This window comes from Antechinus flavipes, chromosome 6 (genome assembly GCF_016432865.1).
Source record: "Antechinus flavipes isolate AdamAnt ecotype Samford, QLD, Australia chromosome 6, AdamAnt_v2, whole genome shotgun sequence".
Lineage (NCBI taxonomy): Eukaryota > Metazoa > Chordata > Mammalia > Dasyuromorphia > Dasyuridae > Antechinus > Antechinus flavipes.
The window spans coordinates 91,729,827-91,753,221 of NC_067403.1; the positions used below are offsets into that span (position 1 = coordinate 91,729,827).

At 32.0% G+C, this 23,395-nt stretch overlaps 1 protein-coding gene across 1 annotated transcript in view; it reads right to left on the reverse strand.

The window, feature by feature from the left end:
* The window catches only part of FSTL5 (follistatin like 5), a 994,361-nt gene that overhangs the window by 805,734 nt on the left and 165,232 nt on the right, over nt 1–23,395 (reverse strand). Inside the window, exon 3 of the mRNA XM_051966050.1 lies at nt 19,245–19,278. Coding sequence (XP_051822010.1) covers nt 19,245–19,278 — 34 coding nt within the window. The remainder of the gene's footprint in view (nt 1–19,244; nt 19,279–23,395) is intronic.

Here is a 23,395-nt window from a genome sequence, read left to right on the forward strand (position 1 = left end):
CTGTTCTCCTTTACTTTTCCAACGAGAACAAGGCCCATCTGAAGGTCCTGAAAGCCAGTCTGATCTCAGGTGGAGGAGGCAGACTTTGAAGGAGATAATAAAGACTTTGAACTTTATTTCTGACTATTCTAGTGGTGATTATTCTGCTGAAACTAAAGCCCATTCAGAGGACCTCCAGAGAGCTAGCCAGAACATTACAGATTCTGCTATTATTACCTTAATTTTATAGTTGGAGAAAGTGAGGAAAACAGAAGATTTGAATTCACATCTTCCTGACTACAGCTCCAGTGCTCTATCCATACCTAGCTGCCTAGCAATGAAATTATCAGAGACAAATTATAGCTTTATGACCTGCCAGTTGTGATGCAGTGAGATAATCCCTATACTTGGATTCAGATATATTGGGTTAAATTGCAGCTTTCTTAGTTGCTAACTGTGTGGTTGTAGGCAAGCCAATTAACTTCTCTGAGGGGGTGAAAGTGTTCTTCAAATTGTAAGGCTTTTGATAAAATGTTCCTATGACCTCCTGTACTTGGGCAACATCATTCAGAAAGCATTTTCAGACACCTAAAGGTACTAATGTAGGCCCTGGAGACATAGACAAAAAATGAAACATTTTCTGATCTCAAGGAACTAGAAAACAAGGTTGAAGTTACCACATTACACCCCTCGTAGTAGTAGATTCCTTCATTTGTATCTCATGTAGAATCTAATACCAGAGGACATGGATCTGACTTCCAGCAGACCTATCATCTTCTTAGCTCCACAGATAGACATGTAACTAATAACAATGGCTTATATTTCTCAACTACTAATAGAATACATCATTCACTGAATTTAAGGCAATGGATGCCTTAGAAGAATGAAACTTCAGAAGAGTCTGGCTAAAAAGTAGAAGCATAACAGCCATGTATTTTAAGTTATTTGATAATCAGAGGAAACAGTATTAAAAATAAAATAACTCTCACCTCATTCGAATTACTAATATTTATAATTTTAATAGCTAATAAGCTATATTCAAAAAGTTAACTGAGCAGTGGATTCTGATTGATTGATTGTATGCTAAAATATTTGAGTAACATACATCAACCCTTCCAGGAAAAAGTTTACTTATCAGAAGGAAACAGCTATGTCTGAAAAAAGTCCATAACCCAACTCTCACCTCAAAGCTAACCCAAAGGATTCCATTTATTCCTTCAATTAAAAAAAGGAAGAAATGTAGTGAACTTTTAATTAAAAAATGAAAAAAAGTCCTAAAGCTACTGAATTTTAATTCAATTGGGGTATTTTTGTAGCTACTCAGGCTAATATTTAAAGATCTCCCAGGAATGCCTCCATTTTGACAATTACCAGGATGACTATAGAATCTTACAGTTGTATTAGAGAAGCAATATAGTATAAAAGGCTAGAAGGACAGCTTTGAAATTAGGAACAAGTTGTAATTACTTACCAGTCAACTTAAGATTATAATTTATCTACAATTTGCTGATTTGTATTGATGCAAGCCGTTCTTACACTGGAAGTTTACTACAATGGAATGTCAGAATTCCCCCCACCCCATGAAAAATTACATTCATAGATAAATTTATAACAGACATTTAATATATGGGGATAATTATCCATTGTGTATATATGTATATACAAACATCATGTATAAATATACATTCATATACATACATGTATGATTATAGTTTTGGGTTTTTTAAAGAAATTTGTGGTATTGAGGAAACTGTACTGAACATCATATCCCTAATCCTTCTTTCTCTCTTTTCTTGTTCGCTGATTTTTTCCAACTTCTTTTTGTGTGTTGTCTTTCTATATTATATTATAAACTTCTTGAGATCAGAGACAGTCTTTCTTTTTCTTATTTGTTATCTCAGCCCTTAGTAATTAGAATTAGATTTTAAGTTTCATGAAGACATGGATTATTACTTACATTTATTTTTGTTATCTTCCCTAAAACAGTTTTGCATAAAGCAGGTATATAATCAGTTTCTTGAATTCAATTCATTATTACTCCCCAATAATTTAGGGGGGAAATGACAAATATAATCAAATGATAAAGGTATTAAATTACTCCATGGAACACTATGTTCAATGATTCTCTCAGCATGGGATGATCCACATTCCCATTCCCCTTTTTTTTCTACTCTAGCCAGTTTTCTCTTCTTGATCCAACCCTCAAATTCAAGGCTTGATTATTCTGTGTACAATTCTGTGTGTATATCTATATGTGTACATAATAAGAAGACAGTAGAATCACATATGTATACACATGTATCTCTATACACAAACAGAAATTGTTTTAGGATCAAAGACTTTTCATCAATGTGATTATCAAAAGATATTTTCCTAACATTCACCTTTTGAGAAAAAAATGACATAATTTTGTGGTTTCCTGTTATGGGCCAGAACTCTGAAATCTGGAATTGATAAAAACAATGATCATCTAGTTTAGCATTGTGATTAATAATCTCTTGTTCAGTACATGTACTTAATACTAAATATAGTCCTACAAGATTCACCACTATGATAAGAGCATATAAGCTCTGACAAACTCACCCAGACCCAGATTCAGAGGCATAGAAGACAAAGGACTGGAGCTCAAGCTCTTAGAATCCAGGAGAGAGATTCATTTAATTTTTGGTCAGGCTCTTGGTGGCAGACTCTCCTGCATTTTCTCCACTGAAACCAAGACTCTGGAAGTCCTCTAAGAAAGCTGTCCAGTCCCAGGCAAGGAGACAATAAAGAATTTGGACTTTAACACCTGCCTGTTCTTGTGGTGATTACTGAACTGAAAAGGCTACCCCCAACACCTCAAGAAAACCAAACCAGGGAACATTACAATTTTCTTTAGGTTTGTCTTTAATAAATTTTTAAACTAGAAAAGTATGAACAAGTGAGGCATCTAAACAATATTAAAAACAAGCTAGAAGTGGAAACAAAGGAGATGTGAAATGGAAGGGAGAAGAAAATCAGCCTAGATTAAATTAATTCCAGATCCTAGGAAGGATATTAGATGTTTGTTAATGTACCCACCTAATCAAAAGATGAAGTGACCTTAAACAAAGTCATATAAGTAATAAATTATAGGGCCAGTTTGCAGTCATCAGATTCCTAATTAAAATACTTTTATTCCTCACACTACTATAATGTTTTCTGAATGTGATTGTATATGAAACATACTTGATCAGTCCAATCATAAGTGCTTCTACAGTATAGACTATTTAAAATCAGCTTGGAAAGTAGCTTCTTCAGATTATATTTCTAACTGTGGATCTGTTATTGTTCATGAAAATTATGGCAATATCTACCATTATTTAGAACAGTTGCCATATATAATATAGTTTAGAATCTGACATTTCTTGAACTAATTAAAGCAAGTAAAGAGTATATAATTGTATTACATAGTGACTCAAACTAATTTTTTAAAAATATAATTTCATTAACATCTAACCTAAGGAATTTATGTAGAAATTAATGTCCTTATATGATAGAAAAGATTTGAGCTTTGGGGTCTTGAGACTAGTTTGAATTTCAACTCTGTCATTTACTAGTCATGTGGAGTTGGGCATGTCATTTATTCTCATTTATCCTAGTTTTCCTTATCTGTGAAATTTGGCAAGGTAAAGTAATTTCAAATACTAAACATCTACATAAACACCAGTAATAAATGTTCTTGTTGATGATAGTGGTGGCGCTGGTGATGGTAGTGGTGGTGGTAGTAGTAGTAGTAGTAGCAGTAGCAGCAATAGTAGTAGCAGTATGTCTCACATGAAAATAAATCATAGAATACAATAGAGTAGTAAATCTTCCTATTGTAAGTCAAAGAAGCCTATCTTCTTTATTTTTAAACTCATTTAAAATTATATTTGAAATGAATTAATAATGATATTAACATGTTAGGATTCTTACAAGGTACTAAGTCAGTGGATTGATAGAGACAATAATTATCTAATTTAGCATGGTTCAGTATGATTTATTTAATCCTACAAGGAGATGTTATGGGCCAAAACTTGAAACAAAGTACTAAGTGGAATTGAGGAGACAGTGGTTAAATCTAGTTTAAGATTGATTTAATCCTACAACAAATAATGGTTTCCTAGTGAAATAATGATTGATGTATACTCAATGTACAGCATATAAGCAAGAAGCTCTCAGGGCCAGAGACACAAGCCCACTAGAAGCTCTGAGCCTCAGCCAGAATTCAGTCAAGGAGATTCACAAGCCAGAGAAGGCAGCTTAAGCTCTTGGAATCAAGGAGAGAGATAGGCCTCCATTAAAGCAAACCCGGCCCCAGGAAAAGAGATAAGAGTTTGAAGGAGAAAATAAAGGATTTGGACTTCAACTTCTGGCTGCATTTGAGGTGATTACACTGAACTGAAACTAAGGCTGCCTCCAGAAGCCCCCCAAGAAACCTACTCCCAGAGAATATTATATTTAGAGAAGAATATTACATTAACATACAAATAATTTGCCAGAAATTTGAGAATCATAAAACTATAAGCTTTTGTACATTTATACAGATTTATACAGTTTTTTACAAGTAATATGGAAGTATGTGTATGTGTGTGTATTCATTTCTTTCTTCGTATTTTCATACTGCTCTTCCCTTCAATCATTCAAAGTGATATAAAAGTTTGCAGGTTTTTTTTTTTTTTTTTAATATTACTATAAACAGCCAGTTGGAAAGGGAAGAAAACTGAGCAATAGGTAGAATAACTTAAGGGAAAGAGCATGTTAGGGATAAAACAAAATATCTTTAGAGGACAATGAATAATTAGCCAGAGCAATGAGAGCAAATCCCCACTAAAATAAATGATTTTCAAGGATAATTCCTGTTTCATATTTTATGGATAATTAATGTGGAAGGATGTAATGTTCTCATTTGGTTTTCTTGAGGTCTTTGGGGCAGCCTTCTTTTCAGTTCAGTAATCACCACAAGAATAGCCAAGTGTTAAAGTCCAATAGTCTTTATTGTTTCCCTTGCCTGGTGCTCAACTAGCTTTCTCATGGCCTTCAAAGGGGACTTGGTTTCAGTGGAGAAAATGCAGAATAGGCCATCAGGGTGGTGTGAGATGAAGTGAGTCTGAGTCCAAGGGTTTGTGCTTCAGCCTCCAGCCACCACAAAGGTGGAAGGAGAATGGAATGAATCTGTCTCTGCCTCCTTTGGCTGAGTTTGTCTCAGTTTATATGCTCTACACTAAGTATAAATCAATTATTATATCACTAGGAAACCATTATTTGTTATAAGATTAAATCAATCATGCTGAATTTAGAGTGCTATTAAGCACCATGCTAAACTAGATAACCATTGTCTCATCAATTTCATTGACTTAACATCTTGTAAGAATCCTTTGTATCAGAGTTCTGGACCATAACAGAAGGAAAAAAAAAGAACAAGAACTATTTTCTTTTTCTTTTTTTTTTTAAATTATTTCTATATTTATTTTTTACAGATAATTATTATTTCCCTCATTGCCATTCTAAATGAACAATGAAAAAGAAAGAAAAAAAAATGTTGTAACAAATATCCACAAAGGCAGATTTCTGCATGATTGTGTCCCAATATATATGTCTTATTCTGAATTTTAAATTCATAATCTACTTAGCAGGAGATAAAAAAAAGTTTTATCTTCTGTATTCAATGTTGATCATTATGATGAGCAACATTCTAATCATTTAAAGATTTTTTCCCTGTTTATGATATCATTTTATAAATTATTCTGCTAGTTCTTTTCATTTAATTCTGCATCAGTTCATAAAGGTCTTAACATGTTTTTCTCAGACTATTATTTTGTCATTTTGTATGGCACGATAATATTCCATTATATTCATATATAACTTTTTTACCCATTTCCTAACAGATGGGTACTAAATTAGTTTCTAATTTTGGAATACTATGAAAAAAATTACTTCAAATATTTTGTCCATTTTGGCCTTTCCCTCTGTCTTTAAACTCTTTAAGGTATAGGACTAGTAATAGTACAATAGGATCAAAGATATTAAGCACAGTTCAATGACTCTGAGATATATATGACATGGAAAATTGTTTTTAAAGCAGTTGAGTTATCCCATATAGTGAGACAACAATACATTAGGAAAAAGACACTACACCTCAGATGAAATGCAAGCCTGTTGTTTTTCTCTGTGACCTTGTGCAAGTCTTTTATGAGTCATATTTTTTTTAATAAAATGAAGACAATGTAATAGATGGCCTAAAGGTCTCTTCCAACTTGAGACCTATGACCTAATAAACCAGAGAAATTCTCATAATATGAAGTCATTTAGCAGTGATAAAAAGACAAAATTGGGAGGTGGGGGGGAGATTTAATTTATAGGAGCTAAACATCCAACAATTATAGGATGGTGAAAAAGAAAAAGAACTAGATTTGAATTCAGAAGATTTCTATTTTAATACAAATTCTTCTGCATGCTACCTATGTTACCTGAGACAAATCAAAGAATATGTTTAGGACTTAGTTTCTTTCTTTGTAATATGCAAGGAATGGGCTAGATTATTTTATTTGCTATCTCTGGATAATTTTCAGAAAATCTATGATTTTCTTTATATTTCAATATTGGTTTTCTTTTTAATCCTGTGCATTTTATTTATAAATTTAGAAACATTATTCTGAGAAAATTTCCATGGGCTCTATCAGCATGCCAAAGGGGTCTGTCACACACACACAGAAAGAGAGAGAGAGAGAGAGAGAGAGAGAGAGAGAGAGAGAGAGAGAGAATGAATATTCTTTCATGAATTGAAAATGCTTACTTAATTCAATAAACATTTATTAAGCATGTTCTATGGGACAAGAAGGAACAATAAATGAGACAGCACCTCCTCTTCATGTAGGAAATAGTACTTGTTTTGAGAAAGCAGGAATTCTCAAAGGCACGATTACAGAGGAATACATTCCATACATCCCTGGGGAAAGTATAGAGACAGGAGATGGAAGTTAAAGTCTAGGGAATAGTTACTATGTGCAGTTGTTGTTGGTTTGTTTCTTTGTTTTGTTTACCTCCCCAAAATGAAAGTTTTTTCAACTTATCTTTACCTCAAAGTCATCCCCTATATTTTTGTAGATTACTTGGTCAGTAACAGGATACAAAGGGATCACCTACTCCAAAATATCTTTCCAATCTAAATTCTGTATAAATAACAACTCCAATGTTGGAAATATACTCTGCAAATGTAACCAATTAAAAAAAATTGTTCAAAGATTTTTTTTTTTATAATACTACTAGACATGGTTTGTGTGGGTAGACACACATACATACAGGTATGCATACACACATATATATGTTTATTTATATGATTATGTATTATGCCAAAGCAAAGATTCCATCATATCTCTCTCTCCTCTCTCTCTTTCTCTCCTCTTTTTTTTCTCTCTCTCTACTTCTCTCTTTCTCTCTGCTCTGCTCTCTCTCTCTCTCTTCTCTCTCTCTCTCTTTCTCTCTCTCTCTCTCTCTCTCTCTCTCTCTCTCTCTCTCTCTCTCTCTCTCTCTCTCTTTCACACACACACACACACACACACACACACACACACACACTACTCAATAAACTCAATGGCTTTTCAGTGATAAATATAAATTTCTCTACTTCATGTCTAAAATGTTTCACAATTTACCCACATGGACTAGTCTTCATTTACCTTATATTCCTCCTCCCCATGCTTGTGGTCTATTAAATCCAATGATCAAATTGATCTCTTTGCTGTTCCTCAAGAAACTCTGACTCCACAGTTTACATTGCCTATTTTCTATGACTGTAATGTTTTCCCCTCTCATCACTATCTCTTGTCTGCCCTGACTTCCTACAAGCCCCAGCTAAAATCCCTACCTGAATGAGAAGCCTTTTCCCAATCTCTGTGCTCATTGAGAGTTAGGACTGCCTTCTTCTTTTTCTTGTTATTACCAGAATTTAGCTAGCTCACTGACTGGATCATAGAAGATGCTTAATGTTTATTGATTGATGTGTGTGTGAACTTTGACTTTCTAATGAAAATCAATGTGAACAAATCACCAGAAGCTGGAGCTATTGATAACTGATTTTCATTGGTTCATGATGTATTTTTCCAAAAAAAAAATCTCATTCTTGAATTACTTCAGTCATGAAATTTATATTTTTCCATATTCTTTAAATGGTACATTGAGAATGGACACTCATCTCCTCAGTCGTAACACTTCTATAAACTTCTCCTCCTTCAAACTCTACTGCAGGTGCCATGCCTTCCATAAAACATTACTGTGACACTATTTAATCTTTTAAGCCCCTTGAACTTCATTTTCCTTTTTCTGTAAATTGAAAGAGTTAGACTACATAATGTCTGAAGCCCTTTTAGTTCTATATCCTATAGCCATATAAAATTATTTGAAAGTTATTTTCCCAATTTAATCTGAGATTCAATTTTATGTTCCTATGTGTTGTAATAGCAATTATATTTGTTTAGAAATGATGACCTGGTATTGAATCCTATCTCTTCATATATACATATATATGTATATTATATATACACAGACACATACACATATGACAAAATGTAAAGATTCTATAAATAAATAAATTGGCCTTCAATAATAAAATACTGTAATAGTAATGTCATAAAACACATAAATATAAAACAATAAAAGGAATGCTCAAATGATCCCATGTAATGATGTTTTTTTTTTAATTTCTAAAAAAGGGTTTAGTTTTATGCTAAAAACTACAGACTGAAATAATTTCAAGGAAGGCATTGTATAAATTTCCAGTTATTAGTGAATGCAAACATTTATCATTTACAGATTCATTTTTCAAAAAAAAAACTTAATTTATAGATCTCATCTAAAATTTTCTTCACTAAATCAATTCAAGTTAAAAAAAAAAAAAGTGAAGTTCAACAAAGTAGTGAGAGTTTTAAATAGGCATTCAATGCCACAATGACCTGCAATATTTGCTATCAACTTTCTTTCCAAACAACTAAATGCAACTCCTTTCCATATGGCAATATCTGAGATTTTGGAAGTAAAAGATTATAAATGGAACAGATGTTCAATAATGCAATCAGAAAATGCTGCCAACATACTCATAATAATATGGAATTATGTTTTTGAAGTTGATCTGTAAAGCAATCATTTTACATTCAGAGTTTTTACTTAAGTATAAAGTGAAATAGATCATAAAGAATTAATAGACTTAGACTATCATGAACGGGGTGCCAGTCACACACCTGTATTCAGGTAACCCTCATATGATAATGGTATTATGTTCCTACTAAATCAATAGCAGTACATGATAAACAATTTAATTTCTGAAATACTCTTTCAATAGAAGGAACAGCTGGATCGAACATATAAATACCATTCAAATCCAAAACGATTACTATTGGCCACAAAAGGTTTGAACAAAAGCTGTTCTATTTTAATTTCCTTTTACTCTGTTCCATTCACTTTCTTTCCAATTACTTTCCCTAAGACAAGGATTAACATCAGTCTACAGAGATGGACTGCTACCGCTATCTGCATTATTTTCTCATTGAAAACTATAAGAAACAATTTTCAACCCTTTCTTTTTTTTCCCACAACTGGTAGAGAAGAGGGGAATTCTATTAATTTCAGTTACTGTACCTAGCCATAGACTACAAATATGACCAGATTACCTGAAGAGAAGAGTCACCATAAATCTTTCAAATAGCTATTTGTCCCAACCACCAGTCTCTATAATTTGAAACAATCAAACAAACAAACAAAATTGCTGTTCATAACATGCCATGTTATAATCCATGAAAAAATAGAATGAAGTTGCACTAAAGACAACAGTAACAACCACTATTTTTAAGATTACTTATGTATCTGGGTATATTGTATTTCATAATCATAAAAATACTGAGCAATTAGACAAGAAGTCTCATAAAGGACTCATATACATGAATTACCATCCTTGAAGTTTATGGGATATTTTGATTTCTTCGTATAATGTGTTCAACTTAGCAGCTTTGGGAAATCAGAATCTCAAGTTTCATTCCCAGTTCTTCTGTACACTTATGGTACAGCCTTGAAGAGAAAACCACTGAGCTACTCAGACATTCTCTGTTTATTCTATTAGAAGAAGATTTGCAGTATAGGCTTGAGAAAAGAGTGGCAAGCTTCTCTTTCTGTTCCCTTACTGATCTAAAGTGAGATCTCATGCTGTGTTTTTACCTTCAGTTTTTTAGTTTTCCATTCCATATTTATTCCTATGACAAAATAACAGTGAAAATAATCTATAATACAAATATTACATTGGATTTGAGTTATTAAATAAAATTGTCTATAGCCTTTATTGTTTAACCCAGGATTTCTTAACTTGGAGTTTGTGAGCTTAGAAGAAAAAAAAAATAGTGCATCTTTATTTATTTATTTTTTTTTTTACAAACCATTGCTTTCCTTTGAATTCAACATATTTTTATTGTCTTTCAAAATGTTATTCTGAGTTAGGGTCCCCTATACTTCACCAAGTTGCAAATATAGTCCATTCTCTATCAATACACATACAATTTTTCCTTTTTATAATTTCTTTGGGATACAGATCCAGTAGAGACATTGCTGGAACAAATGGTATGCACTATATGGTAGCCCTTTGGACATAGTTCCAAACTGCTCTCCAGAATGCTTGGATCAGTTGACAATTCCACCAACAATATATTAGTATCCCAGTTTTCTCACATCCCCTCCAACACTTATCCTTATTGTTTCCTGTGATGTTAGCCAACAGGATAATATTTTAAATGTATAAAATATTATGCAAAAGAAAAATCAGATCAAAAAGCAAAAGCATGGGGCAGCTAGGTTGTGCAGTGGATAGAGCACACACACACATACACACACACACACAGAGAGAGAGAGAGAGAGAGAGAGAGAGAGAGAGAGAGAGAGATTGCATGAATTTACTTGCCCAACATTTATTATGAATCTATGTTTAAACGATTTGGTAATATGCTGGAAAAATAATAGATAAAACAATTGCAGATTTTAATACTTCAAGGGTCCTTTGAGGTCAGCTAAAACAATGACTTCATTTGACAATTAACAATTAAAAAAATGAAAGCTGAAAAAAGATGAATGAATTAAAAAGAAGAGTCAAGTTCTAATATCTTATACTCTAACTCCAAGTTAATACACTTTCTACTGCACATAGATACTTATATCAAGAGTGTGGTAACTAATATGGGTTTGGAGGAAACCTATATGCAAAAATAATAATGACCCAAGAGAGGATTAAAGTGCAAAATGAAATGAGAAAATTGAGAAGGATGATACTTTCACCTTTGTTAAGGTGTGTAAGGAAAAGGCAAATGAATGAAGGCTTCAGAGAGAAGGAAAACCTTGAGTTGGGCTTTGAAAGAAGGTTAAATAATTCAGATTTGTTTTGTTTACTCATGTATGTTGTTGTTTGGAAGTTTCATCTTCATAGGGTCATTACGTATTGAGACTACGCTACTTCTTTTGACTCCTCCAGGGAATACACAGTAGATAATCAATAAATATTGACTTATTTAGAATTTAGATCAAGAGAAAATTTTTGTGATCAATTTATCCAATATTCTCATTTAGATGAGTAAATAAGGCCAGAAAGACTATGGAACTGACTTTAGCTTAGGAGAAGAAATATGACTAGAATTGAACTGCCTAGAATTCTAGTTCCATGTTACTTCCATTAGAGAAAATATTCTTAATGTGAGGTATAGAAATTTTATATATATATTTGTCTATATATATAATATATGTATATAGACACATATATTATATATATAGTGTATGTACATAACATATATACATTCAGATGTGTATATATGAACATTTGCATGTGTGTACATATATGTATATATTCAATTTGTATTTCAATATAATTTGTTTATTTTGTAATGTATATTTTATGCATTTAGAATATTATCCTATTGGCTAATATCACAAGAAACAATAAGGATAAGTGTTGGAGGGGATGTGAGAAAACTGGGACACTAATATATTGTTGGTGGAATTGTCAACTGATCCAAGCATTCTGGAAAGCAGTTTGGAAATATGCCCAAAGGCTATCATACTGTGTATACCATTTGTTCCAGCAATGTCTCTACTGGATCTGTATCCCAAAGAGATTATAAAAAGGGAAAAGGGCTCACATATGCAAAAATGTTTGTAGCAGCCCTTTCTGTAGTAGCAAGAAACTGGAAACTGTGTGAATGCCCATCAGTTGGAGAATGACTGAATAAATTATGGTATATGAATATTATGGAATATTGTTGTTCTATAAGAAACAATCAGGAGCATGATTTCAGAAAAGCCTGGAAAGACTTACATGAACTGATGTTAAGTAAAGTGAGTAGAACCAAGAGAGCATTATACATAGCAACAAGAAGATTATCTAATGATCAACTCTGATAGACGTGGCTCTTTTCAACAACCAGGTGATTCAGACCAGTTCCAATAGATTTGTGATGGAAAAAGCCATCTGCATCAAGAGAAAAGACTATGGGGACTGAATGTATATCACGACATAGTATTTTCACCTTTTTGTTGTTGTTTGTTTTTTTCTCACTATTTTCCTTTTTTTTTTTTTTTTTTTTTTTTTTTTTTTTTTTTTTTTTTTTTTTTTTTTGCAGAGCCAAAAACTGGGGTTAAGTGACTTGCTCAGGGTCGCATAGCTAGGAAGTATTAAGCGTTTGAGTTCAGATTTGAACTCAGGTTTTCCTGACTTCAGGGCTGGTACTCTGTCTACTGCACCACCTAGTTGCCCCATTCGTTTCCTTTTTGATCTGATTTTTCTTTTGCAGCATGATAAATGTGGAAATATGTATAGAAAAACTTTACATGCTTAACATATATTACTGTCTAGAGTTGGGGGTGGGGGAAGGGAGGGAGAAAAATATGGAACACAAGATTTTGCAAGAGCGAATGTTGAAACTTTCTTTGGATGTATTTTGAAAGTAAAAAAGTTATTATTAAAAAAAAATTGTCCTGAGGATCAGTCCATAAATTTTATCAAACTATCAATAATAGTAAATTCCTGCTTTATATAATCCTGCCATTCCCTTATCAGTTGACTAAGGAATTGATATGATTGATATTTGAGTACCACAAAAAAAAAAGAATTATATAAATAGATATAAAGTGCATTATCATTATATGTCTAATTTAACACTCAAAATAAACTCAATCAAATATTTTGAAAATCTTCTCTGTAGTTAACTCTGTCCTATATGATCTCTTTCATTATAACATGTATATTTTCATCTTTTATTAAGACTGAATCTTTCTTGAAGAAGCTGTAGAAATATGCAGTCTAAATGGACTTGAAAACTTCTAGGAGGATCCCACCGAATCCAGGGATTTTAATCTGTCTGTTTTGAGAATGCATTTTTCAACCTTGCATCAAGTAGAAATCTGTACATCTGTAATCACCATATCCACTGTTCCTTCTCAGGAGAACATGTCCTGTTCTCTTTTGACAACCCTTCAAAAACTCAAAGACAACTATTATTTTTTCCTCTAAATAATATTTTTTTCTTGTCAAGCAAATAATTTCCTTCAACCCTCAATGACTCCCTGTATGAAATGCTTTATATTTCTCTCTCCTCCTCAACTTCCTCTAGACAAGATCCATCTTGTTCTTTTTAAAATGTGGTATCTAGAGTTGAACACATAAAAGTTAGATGTGTTCTGATCAAAATCAACTTCAGCAGGGAGGAAATTATCTCCCATGTTTTGACTACCATATCTCTCTTAATGCAATATGAATAGCACCTTTTTTTTTTCCCTTTCTCACATATTGCATTAACTTTCATGGACCTTCCCACTGAGTAAATGATACACTCCATATTTTTTCACAGAAAATGTTCTCTTATGCTATATTTGAAAAGATGATTTTTAACCTAGATGAAGTGATGTTGATGACTTAGCTTTCAAAATTGTTCACTTTTGTAGCATTCTTTTCATGGACTCTCATATTTTATATATAATTTTAATTTTATATAAATTATTTTCGATGTTTATATTTTCAATTTTATATATTTATATTTCAATTTTATATTTAAATTATTTGGTTTTAACATCATAAAGCTTTAATTATCTAGCCACCCAAGCACTTACATCACTTTAAGGTCTAACATGTAATATTATTTCTTTCAACTACATAAACAGTTTCTCCTTCCAAGGAAAGAAGGATATGGTAAGGAGTTCATATAAATAAGAAACAAAATATACATTTATTGTTGAACATTACTGTTACTGTTTACCATTAAAATGAAAGTACCAAGACCAGGATCTCCCTTTTGCTCATCTCTTTTGGAATAAAAGCATTTAGGAACTCTGAGTTATCACATGTGAAAACTCCAGGGGAATATTTGGAAAACTTTCGTAATCTTTAAATTTAAAAAGGAAAGATTAGAAGGAAATAAAAGAAAGAAATACAGAAGAGAAAAATTGGAAGAAAAAATCAGGAAGGAAAGTAATAAAAAAAGGAAGATGCAAAAAGAAAGAAAAAAGAAACAAAGTTTAAAACTTGGGAAATAAAGATAAAGGTGGGAATGAAAACTTAGGAAAGCTATTGCTTATCTAAACCACAAAGTTATTATATTACTATGAGTCATTCCATCTCTCCTTTTTAATAAGCAAATTCCAGCAAAGTGTATTTTAATGAAAAGTTAATAGCAAAAGCAACATTGTAGTGACTTTGGTAAAGTATAAACATACACTAAAGCTATCACAGCTGAAAAGGTAGTCTTCAACGTTGCACTATTTTATGATACGTATTTTTAGTTCCTTTGTGGAACTTCTAATTTAACTTGTCCTTGGCTACCCATTATCTCAGTTTCTCCCACATAGTGGGGCTTTCCACTCCCCCAAATTAAGCTGCAGGAACAATGAGAAGGAAAGAGGAGTTTGCATCATCATCCTAATTCTTACTCAGGAAAAACTGCTACGTTATTTATTGCCTAGAGAGAGGTCCTAGAATATATTTTCTCTTGTTGCTTTGGGAAATCAGAAAAAAAAAATTAATCAACAGTTTAAAAAAGATAATAACACACAAAAAACCCTACTCTGCTAAAATAATAAAATTGTAAAATCTATTTCTCAGATCCATGGAATTTTCCCTGTCCTGCACACCATTTTCAAGTCCTCCTCTCAATTCTTAGGCATTTTTAGCTGTTCTCAATTGCTTAGAATGGGATTCTATGAGTTACATCAATTTCTTTTATACACTCCCCTATTGTGGAAGGGAGAAAGAAAACAAGTATTTAATAAATGTCAACTTTTTGCCAGAAACTACTTTAGCATGTGATAATATTTATCTCTTTTAATCCTTATAATAAACCTGAGAAGTAGGTACTGCTACTATTCCTCTTTTAAAACTTAGTAAACAGATGCAGACATAGGTTATATGAACTGTCTATGATCATACATTAAGTAAATGTTTGAGACCATATTTAAAACCAGGTCTTCATGAATCTAGGCTCAGGTTTCTATCCACTAATCCACCTAGCAGACTTTTATGGCAAAATAGGTGGAATAGGATTAAAATTCTGTGGTTTCTGTCTAAAGCATCAAACTTCCATTTTAAAGAGGCCATCAAAATGCCATTTTAATTTCTACCCTAAGTTGACAGACATCTGGGAACACTTAAAACTTTAAAATTATAAAAGTTAAAAATCTCTAAAAACTACATTCATTATTAATACTAATATACTGTGTGGAAATTTTCTGAAATATAAAAGTATTAACTTGGCAGATAGGACAGTGTACTAATAATGTATTGGTAACATGACAGCTGGATCAGTGTTCACAGTTGGAATTGCAGGATAGGAATTCAAATTCAAATTCGACCAAATACTAATTCTACCACATCTACCTGTGCAATTTGGTCTAATTATTTAATCACTATAGACTTTAATATCTTAGCTCCAAAATGAAGGCCTCTGAAGAGCCTTTGAACTCTAAACCTATTACCACAAGTGTACCTGAAAACCATATGCTTTGCTAAAACTGAGCAAGATAACATTTTTATATATATATATATGTTCTTTACAGGTAACATAGAAGATATAAAATGTGTGAAATTTCTTATCTAATTGCCATCAGATCTATGAAACACAAAGCAAACAAAAGATCACTAACACAATTCTAATTTCAAAACCCGTGATATTAATTAAAATAGAACAGGACCAAATGCACTGCAAAAGGATGATGTCTTCTTCTACTAAATAAGGCTCTATTACATAAAATCCCCCAAAATGGCCACCCAGGATCATGAGAATGATTCAAAATAAACTAGAATGAAATCAGTCATGTTCTATCTATGTTGGGAGAAATTATTAGCATTCTTTCTTTATGGAATCTTTTTCAATAATGTTTAAGGAATGAAATTAATAATAGTCAAAACCAAATCATTAATTAATTTAAGAGACAGTCAAAGAAATATTCATCTAAATTATTATAACTATGTTCATGGGAAAAATAAACAATCCATTTTCTAAGAAGTGCATTGTTTTTTAATAACCTTATCTACAGATATCCAACATCTTCAATGTAGACTTGCTGACTTAAACAAAAAACTGCACAGAATAATAAGCAGATAAAATTATCCAACTCCCTTCCTTATACCATATGCCACTAGTAAGGCAAATTATCAATTTAACAAGCCTCAAAAATCTATCTAATGGTGAGTAGTTGCTAGTATCCAGTAAATATAGCTAATCTTTTTCAGATACATTGCCAATTCACTTGATATGTTTAATCAGCTAAAGGTTTATCCTCCTGAGACAATATTCAATAAGTAGGCAGATTATTACTTTCTTGCCTCAACAAGCTTCCTGAGATATTGAATAAAAAAGCAAAGCTTTAGAAAAAAGTTAGCTTTATAGTCAAGTAATAGCATGTCCACATGGACTCACATAACTAGGCATGAGTAATACAGAAGACTCTTGGGAAGCAACTGATGGGCATGCAGCTTCTAGGAGTGAGACAGCAGTAGTCCTCCCCAGATCTTAGGAGTGCTGTTATTCTAATAATCTGTTTGTCAATGATCCTAAAGTCTCCTGACATTAGGAATAAAATAGTACAGTACTAGAAACATTGCTGACTACCAGGTAACAATCTGTTGGTCAGTGATAACAGGGTTTCTGAGACAAACGGTGAGGTGCATAACAGACCACTCTTCAGTTCTACCTCTAAGCCACAAAATTAGCATGCCATTGACATGAAGAACCAGATATCTCTGTCTTGTCCTATAAATTTATCTTCTTTCTCCTGGTTCTTTGCTAAATCCTTTTGGAGCTTATCCTGCTTCAATTGATGTTACATTTATAATAAACTTGGAGATGAGTTCAAGTCTGCAAATTCTTTTGAGACACCTTTCAACACCAATCTGCACCCCCAACTTTTGGGGGTCTCCTTTTTAACCTCAACAAGACCACATGTCTAGAAGTAGCCCCATGTCTGATTTGTTTACAACTGAGAATCCTGTAATCATAATGAAAGTGAGAGTTCTGAGCAATACATTGATAGAACATTGAGAAACAAAGAGCACTTATCTTGTGTCCTATATTTCTTTGCAAAAGATGACCCCCCCAAAATGAACAGCTCACTGAAACATTAAGTTGAAAACTGTCATTTTTGCTGCTTCAGGTGATGTGATTTATATTGCCTATGGCAATGAGGCAACAAGAAAAAAGCAAAACAAATCTAACTTCTACTATAACATTATTACAACTCTGATTTAAGACTAATACTACACGTTGAGGTTTTACCTAACAAAGCATATATTTGGAATAACGAAAATGCATACATCATTTAAATGCACATCATATAGCATATCTTGGGATTGAAATTTCCTTCTGTAGCAATCTAGCATTAAAACTGAAGGTTCAGATGAGTGTTTTGACTTAAATAAGCCTAATAACTTCACATATTTAATGAAATTATGCTCATGTCTTCTGAAAACAAATATAAATACTTTTGGAATTCATGAAAAGAGAAATATACATACAAATGTATATATATATTATATATATACATTATATATATAATATTTAACAGAAACACGCAGAACTCTTAAAAGTAATGCTTATTCTGTTTTCTGCACAGATATATCATACACATACATAAACAAACTTAAATATGCTGACAAATAATGAAAACTATGTAATTCTTTAAAATGTTATCTCTAATTTTCTATATATGATTGATACAAATCCTTTTAAATATTTTAAAAACTCATAATTTATAAACTGAAGTTTGTAAACAGGTATTTCTCCCAAAGTTTTGTTCTTTTCCACCTATTTAATATAAATAGATATCAACAAGTGATCTAGTATTACTGTATATCTACTGATATAGTGTAGATATTACAATTCAATATCTAAAGCACCCAGTGATATTTGAAGATCCCCATTATGATGCTGTGTATCAAAGGTTGAATTTAAATTTAGATGATCTAGGTTCAAATAGGTTTTACTAATTATTGTTTTGCCACTAGCTTCAAGTCAATGTGACCAAAACTACTGACCCCCCCCCCATATCTCATTTTTTTTTCTCTATAAACTGAGAACTACATTATCACCTATGTCTAATTTAAATAGAAATAGTTCCCTATACTACATATTGCCGGGAAACCACAAATTAAAATTATCTATTTTGTTTAACACACCCAATTACATTTCAGCCTGGTTCAGGCCACATCCAGGGGTTTTGCTGGCCACCAGGAAACCTACTATAGTTTTATCTCTGTGGATTAAACAATGCTTAAGATTGCTTTTATCTCTAAAATGTATGATTCCATGAAATGATTTCTATTGATTGCCCCCCTCTTCTGGGCCTAAAGTGATATGTTTCTTTAAATCTCATGCTGTTACCAGTATTTTATCAGAGAAATCAAGAAATTAAATAAAAAATACAATGCTAAAATTCCACACATCCCTTATAGTAAATGAGGCATTGGTGCCCATTATACCAATTCATCAGCTTCAAAAAAGTTATCCTCCCTTACTCCAATTAACACCAAATTCCCTTCTTCATTCCAACTCTATAAATTTACTATAGTATATTTATTTAAAAAAAACTCTAGAGAAAACAAAGCAATCAATGATTTTTTTTCATATTCCAATATTCCAAAATTTTCATTAAAATACCATGCTTTTGTCCCAGAAGCTAAGGATTAAGCATTCTTTACATACTTAATAACATTAGAAGTAACAATGATTAAAAAAAAAAAATCATTCAGTTCTTACCCTTGCTTCTTGAACTTTCTTGACTTTTTTCCTGCTGGAATAAAAATAGAAATGTGTCAAACTTTGAAAATGTGTTTTTTTTTTTAATCAGCAATATACTTTTTGTTTAGTTTTACCAACTATCAGAAACCCTAGGACACAAAATAATATGAAGCCTTAGTTTCTATCTGGAAATTGATCAGGAGGGAATGAAGACATTTCTAAGCTTCTTTCTCTATCTGAGTATATGGTACTATAATTCCATTTTCTATAGCACAAAAAGACACTTTAATAAATTTAATAAATTAAATAAACTTTAATAAAAATAAAGTTGCTCAAGAGCAGGGTAGGTAGTATGTACAATATTAAGGGTCCTAAATTTGGAATCAGAAGGCTTAGATCCCTACCTAAGGGATACCTTGGAAAAGTCACTTCACTTCTATTCTTTAAACATCATCCAAAAATATATGTGTAGTATAGAAAAGATCAGAAATTAGCAATGGACATATAATACTCTAACAAACCAGCATCTTAAATGAAATATGATTTCAAAGCTTAATGAGATGAATTAGTACAGATATGTGATTTAAAAGGCATGCTCTTTTGATTTCCATTTACAAAATAATTAAAATTTAACTGTCTCAGAAAACTGCTATCTTCTGGTATGTATTAATAATAAATAATTTATAAGGAAAATAATTTAATGGGAAAAAGTTCTCAGAAATATGATAAAAGACACAAAAAGACTTTTTAACGATTGTTCAATTTAATTATGGATTTGGCCCCATCTCATTCTTCTAAAGAAGAAAAAAAGAGGCTAAAGTTGACAATGATTCTATTCATTCATGCATGTGTTTTTTTTTTTTTTTTCATTCAACCCTGTCTCTCAGTTTGACATACCTCCTTGTTAGTTGCCCAGCAACCAACAAAGAATTAGCTTTCTTTCACATTTTTAAGTGGAACCATTCACCCTTTGACTTTTCATTTAAGGTTTTAAGCACACTTTACTTTCTCTAAAAAGTTTCAGAGTTCGAAAACCATAAGTTAGAGATCCTGCAAAATATAGCAAAAAGAAGTATACTTTATTTAGAGTCATGGGACCTTTTAGCTACTACTTATGTAACTTCAGACAATTCATTTTACTTTCCTAGGGCTCTGTTTCTTATATTTTTAAGTGAAAGACCTAGAGTTATTATTATCTAAATACTCTAAAATACAGACAGTATTTATAGAATAGATGTTATGAAGCTGAGTTTAAAAAAAAACATAGTAGTTTATCATAATAACAATAAGCCAAAATCTCAGAGTCCATGGAAAAACTCTTGAGTTTAGAAGTACAGGAACTCAGTTCAGAACCCTATCTCTGCAATTAACTTCTGAGTGAAGCATTCTCTGTCTCTAGGTCTCTCTCTCCTCAGCTGTAAGATCAAAAGGTTGAATTATTCACTTCATGTTCAATCTAGCTCAAATCATGATCCTAGAAGTAAAAGACAAATGAAGTCAGTGAATTTTTTTTGGCAAAATGAAGAAAAAATGTCGCTATGTTAGCAAGTTATATTAATAAGCATGGTTGGTTCTGGACTGAAAGGTACATGATTCAAATACCTCATCTTATGCCAATTACCATTTTGGTCTTTGGTAAATCATTTAACCTCTTTTGGTCTTGGCTTTTTCAGCTGGAAAAGGAGGGGATGGTCCTAGATTGCCTCTGAGATCCCCTGCAGATCCAAAATATTAATGATCTTTGATGTCAGCTTTGCCAGAATTTTCTCTTCCCTTTCTTCCTTTCTTTTTTCCCTTTGCATTCTGATTGGTTTGTGTCTTCAGAATACTTTTGCCAAGATACAAACAGTGAGAATAAAAGGTTTTTGTCAGATTAACAAATTTTAGAAACACAATTTTTTTTGTTTTCTTTTTATTGTGATGGGTAAATTGTAAGTAATAAAGAATATCTAGAAAAATGTGACAATTACACTTTGGTTCCATCCTATTTATCTTTGCTGATTACATATTCTTAGCTTCAGTCAAACTGGACCACCTGATGTTTCCAAAGCACAGCATTAGGCCAACCACATCCATGCCTTTGCATTGGTTGTCCCTCAGGTCTGAAATGCTTTATATCATCTTCTCTTTCCTTTGAAAAATTCAGTTCTTTTCAAGGTGCAGCTTAAGTAGCCAGATGGCCTTCCTGATTGTAGCAATTGTTAAACTCATCTCTCATATCTCCCAAATCACTGTCTATAAATGTTGTAAGAATTAGATTATAAATCCTCCAAGTGACTTTTTTGCATTTCTTAAAAATTCCCAACACTAGGCACAGTGACTAGCATACAATATATCCTTAATAATGCTTATTAACTAAGTAATCATTCACTAAATATCTTATATTCATTTTCCAGTGAAGGTATATTCTACTAGAATAAAGTAAACTCATTAAGGGGAATGTCTCACTTTTCTATTTATAATCCAGAGTGCATCTATAAAACATTAGAAAAAAATTTTCAATTAATGGATTGAATAGTTATAGGATCTCAAAAATACTGTCCTCGTAGTTATGTTCAGTGTAATAGCTGAACAGTTGCTTACTATGATTTGTATTATGGCAAAACCTATTGCCATTTATCCTTTCTATTTTTATTTTTTTTATTTTTTGGTCAGCACCATATTGATCTTTCAAGGTGAATCTGGAATACCATTTCCTACAAGAAATATTCCATAATCTCACTAGTTAGAAACATCTTTTGATTTAACACAAGACTTCTTTGTACCATCCATCCTCCTAGACTTAATTCATTCTATTTTTAATCATAGTAATGTTTCTATCTATCCTTATCATAACCCCTTGTAGCATGAAAGATGGATAAAGACAAGTTCTGTGTCATATATGACCTTATGGGCTTATTGTGAAAATAAGTAAAGCACTTGGCAATTTTTAAAGCAATAAATAAATGTTAAATGTTACTTTTATTGTTTAACTTTTATTCACATAACATCTACTATGGTAATATATTGATAAATATTTGTCTAATTTAATGATCTATGAACAACATTATAGCCGTTCATAAGAAAGAGTATGAAGGTTGTGGCAATTCAATCGGAGTCTCATAATATCATCTGTCCTTGTCTTTGGTGAGGGGAAAGGCGTAAGAATAATGTACTATGCTTACATCTCCAGGGACACCTGGCCCATGTTTTCTGCCCCTTTATGCTAGATGTCAAAATCTTTTTAAGATCAGTGAATAAAGTTATCTCCCAAATAACACCTGACAATCTAATAAAATTTTCATGCATGAATAGAAAATGCATTGGTTTCAGGAGAACCTTCAAGGCTGCATTTTGTTTCACTGAATTAAATGCTTTATTTTAAAAATCAATAAGTGATGAACGCAGCTGGATTTTATATTCTCTAACCATTCAAGCTATTTTATAACTGCAAAGTGTGGCTTTCTATGAGAAAAAAAATGTCTCTGCAAAAGTTGGTTTCTTCCCTTCTGATGTGCTCATTAAAGATATACTTGTTGAATACAAACCACTCTCAATAAGCCAAAAATGTCAATCAGTAGTTTTAATGTGTTTGTAGTACCTTTTTGTTCTTGGAATCCCTATCTATAATATTTTGAATTTATCTTGCCTTTAATATATCTAAAAACAAATTACTGAGTGGTTCTGAATCTGTGAAACCTACAGCAGAAATGTCAAATTCAAACAGGAAAAAGCACCACTGAACCCCATGGACTAAAGTATTGATTGAGTTTTAAGATATATTATAATCTGTTTTATTGTATTTTATTTATCTTATTAAATATTTCCCAATTGTAATTTAATTTGGTTCCAGCCTCACTACAGAATGTTATAGGCAGTGTATTTGATATTTCTGACTTACAACATGGATTTCTTTTTTGGTAAGCCCAGCTGCTCTTCCCCACTTAATCTTTAATGCCAGTGGCATTTCCTCACATAGTCCAATTGCACACTGCACAACTGACACAAAGAGAAATACATCATTATTTTAAAAAGTACAAGCAAGACTGTCCAGTTTTGAGTTGGATGTCCTCTGAATTATTTATAAATGCATGGAAGATTATTCTTAGCAAAATTTCACACCATAGTATATTTGTCTTTTAACTTTTTATTTTGATTTGATTTTGCTATTATAAGTTATGACTGCCCAA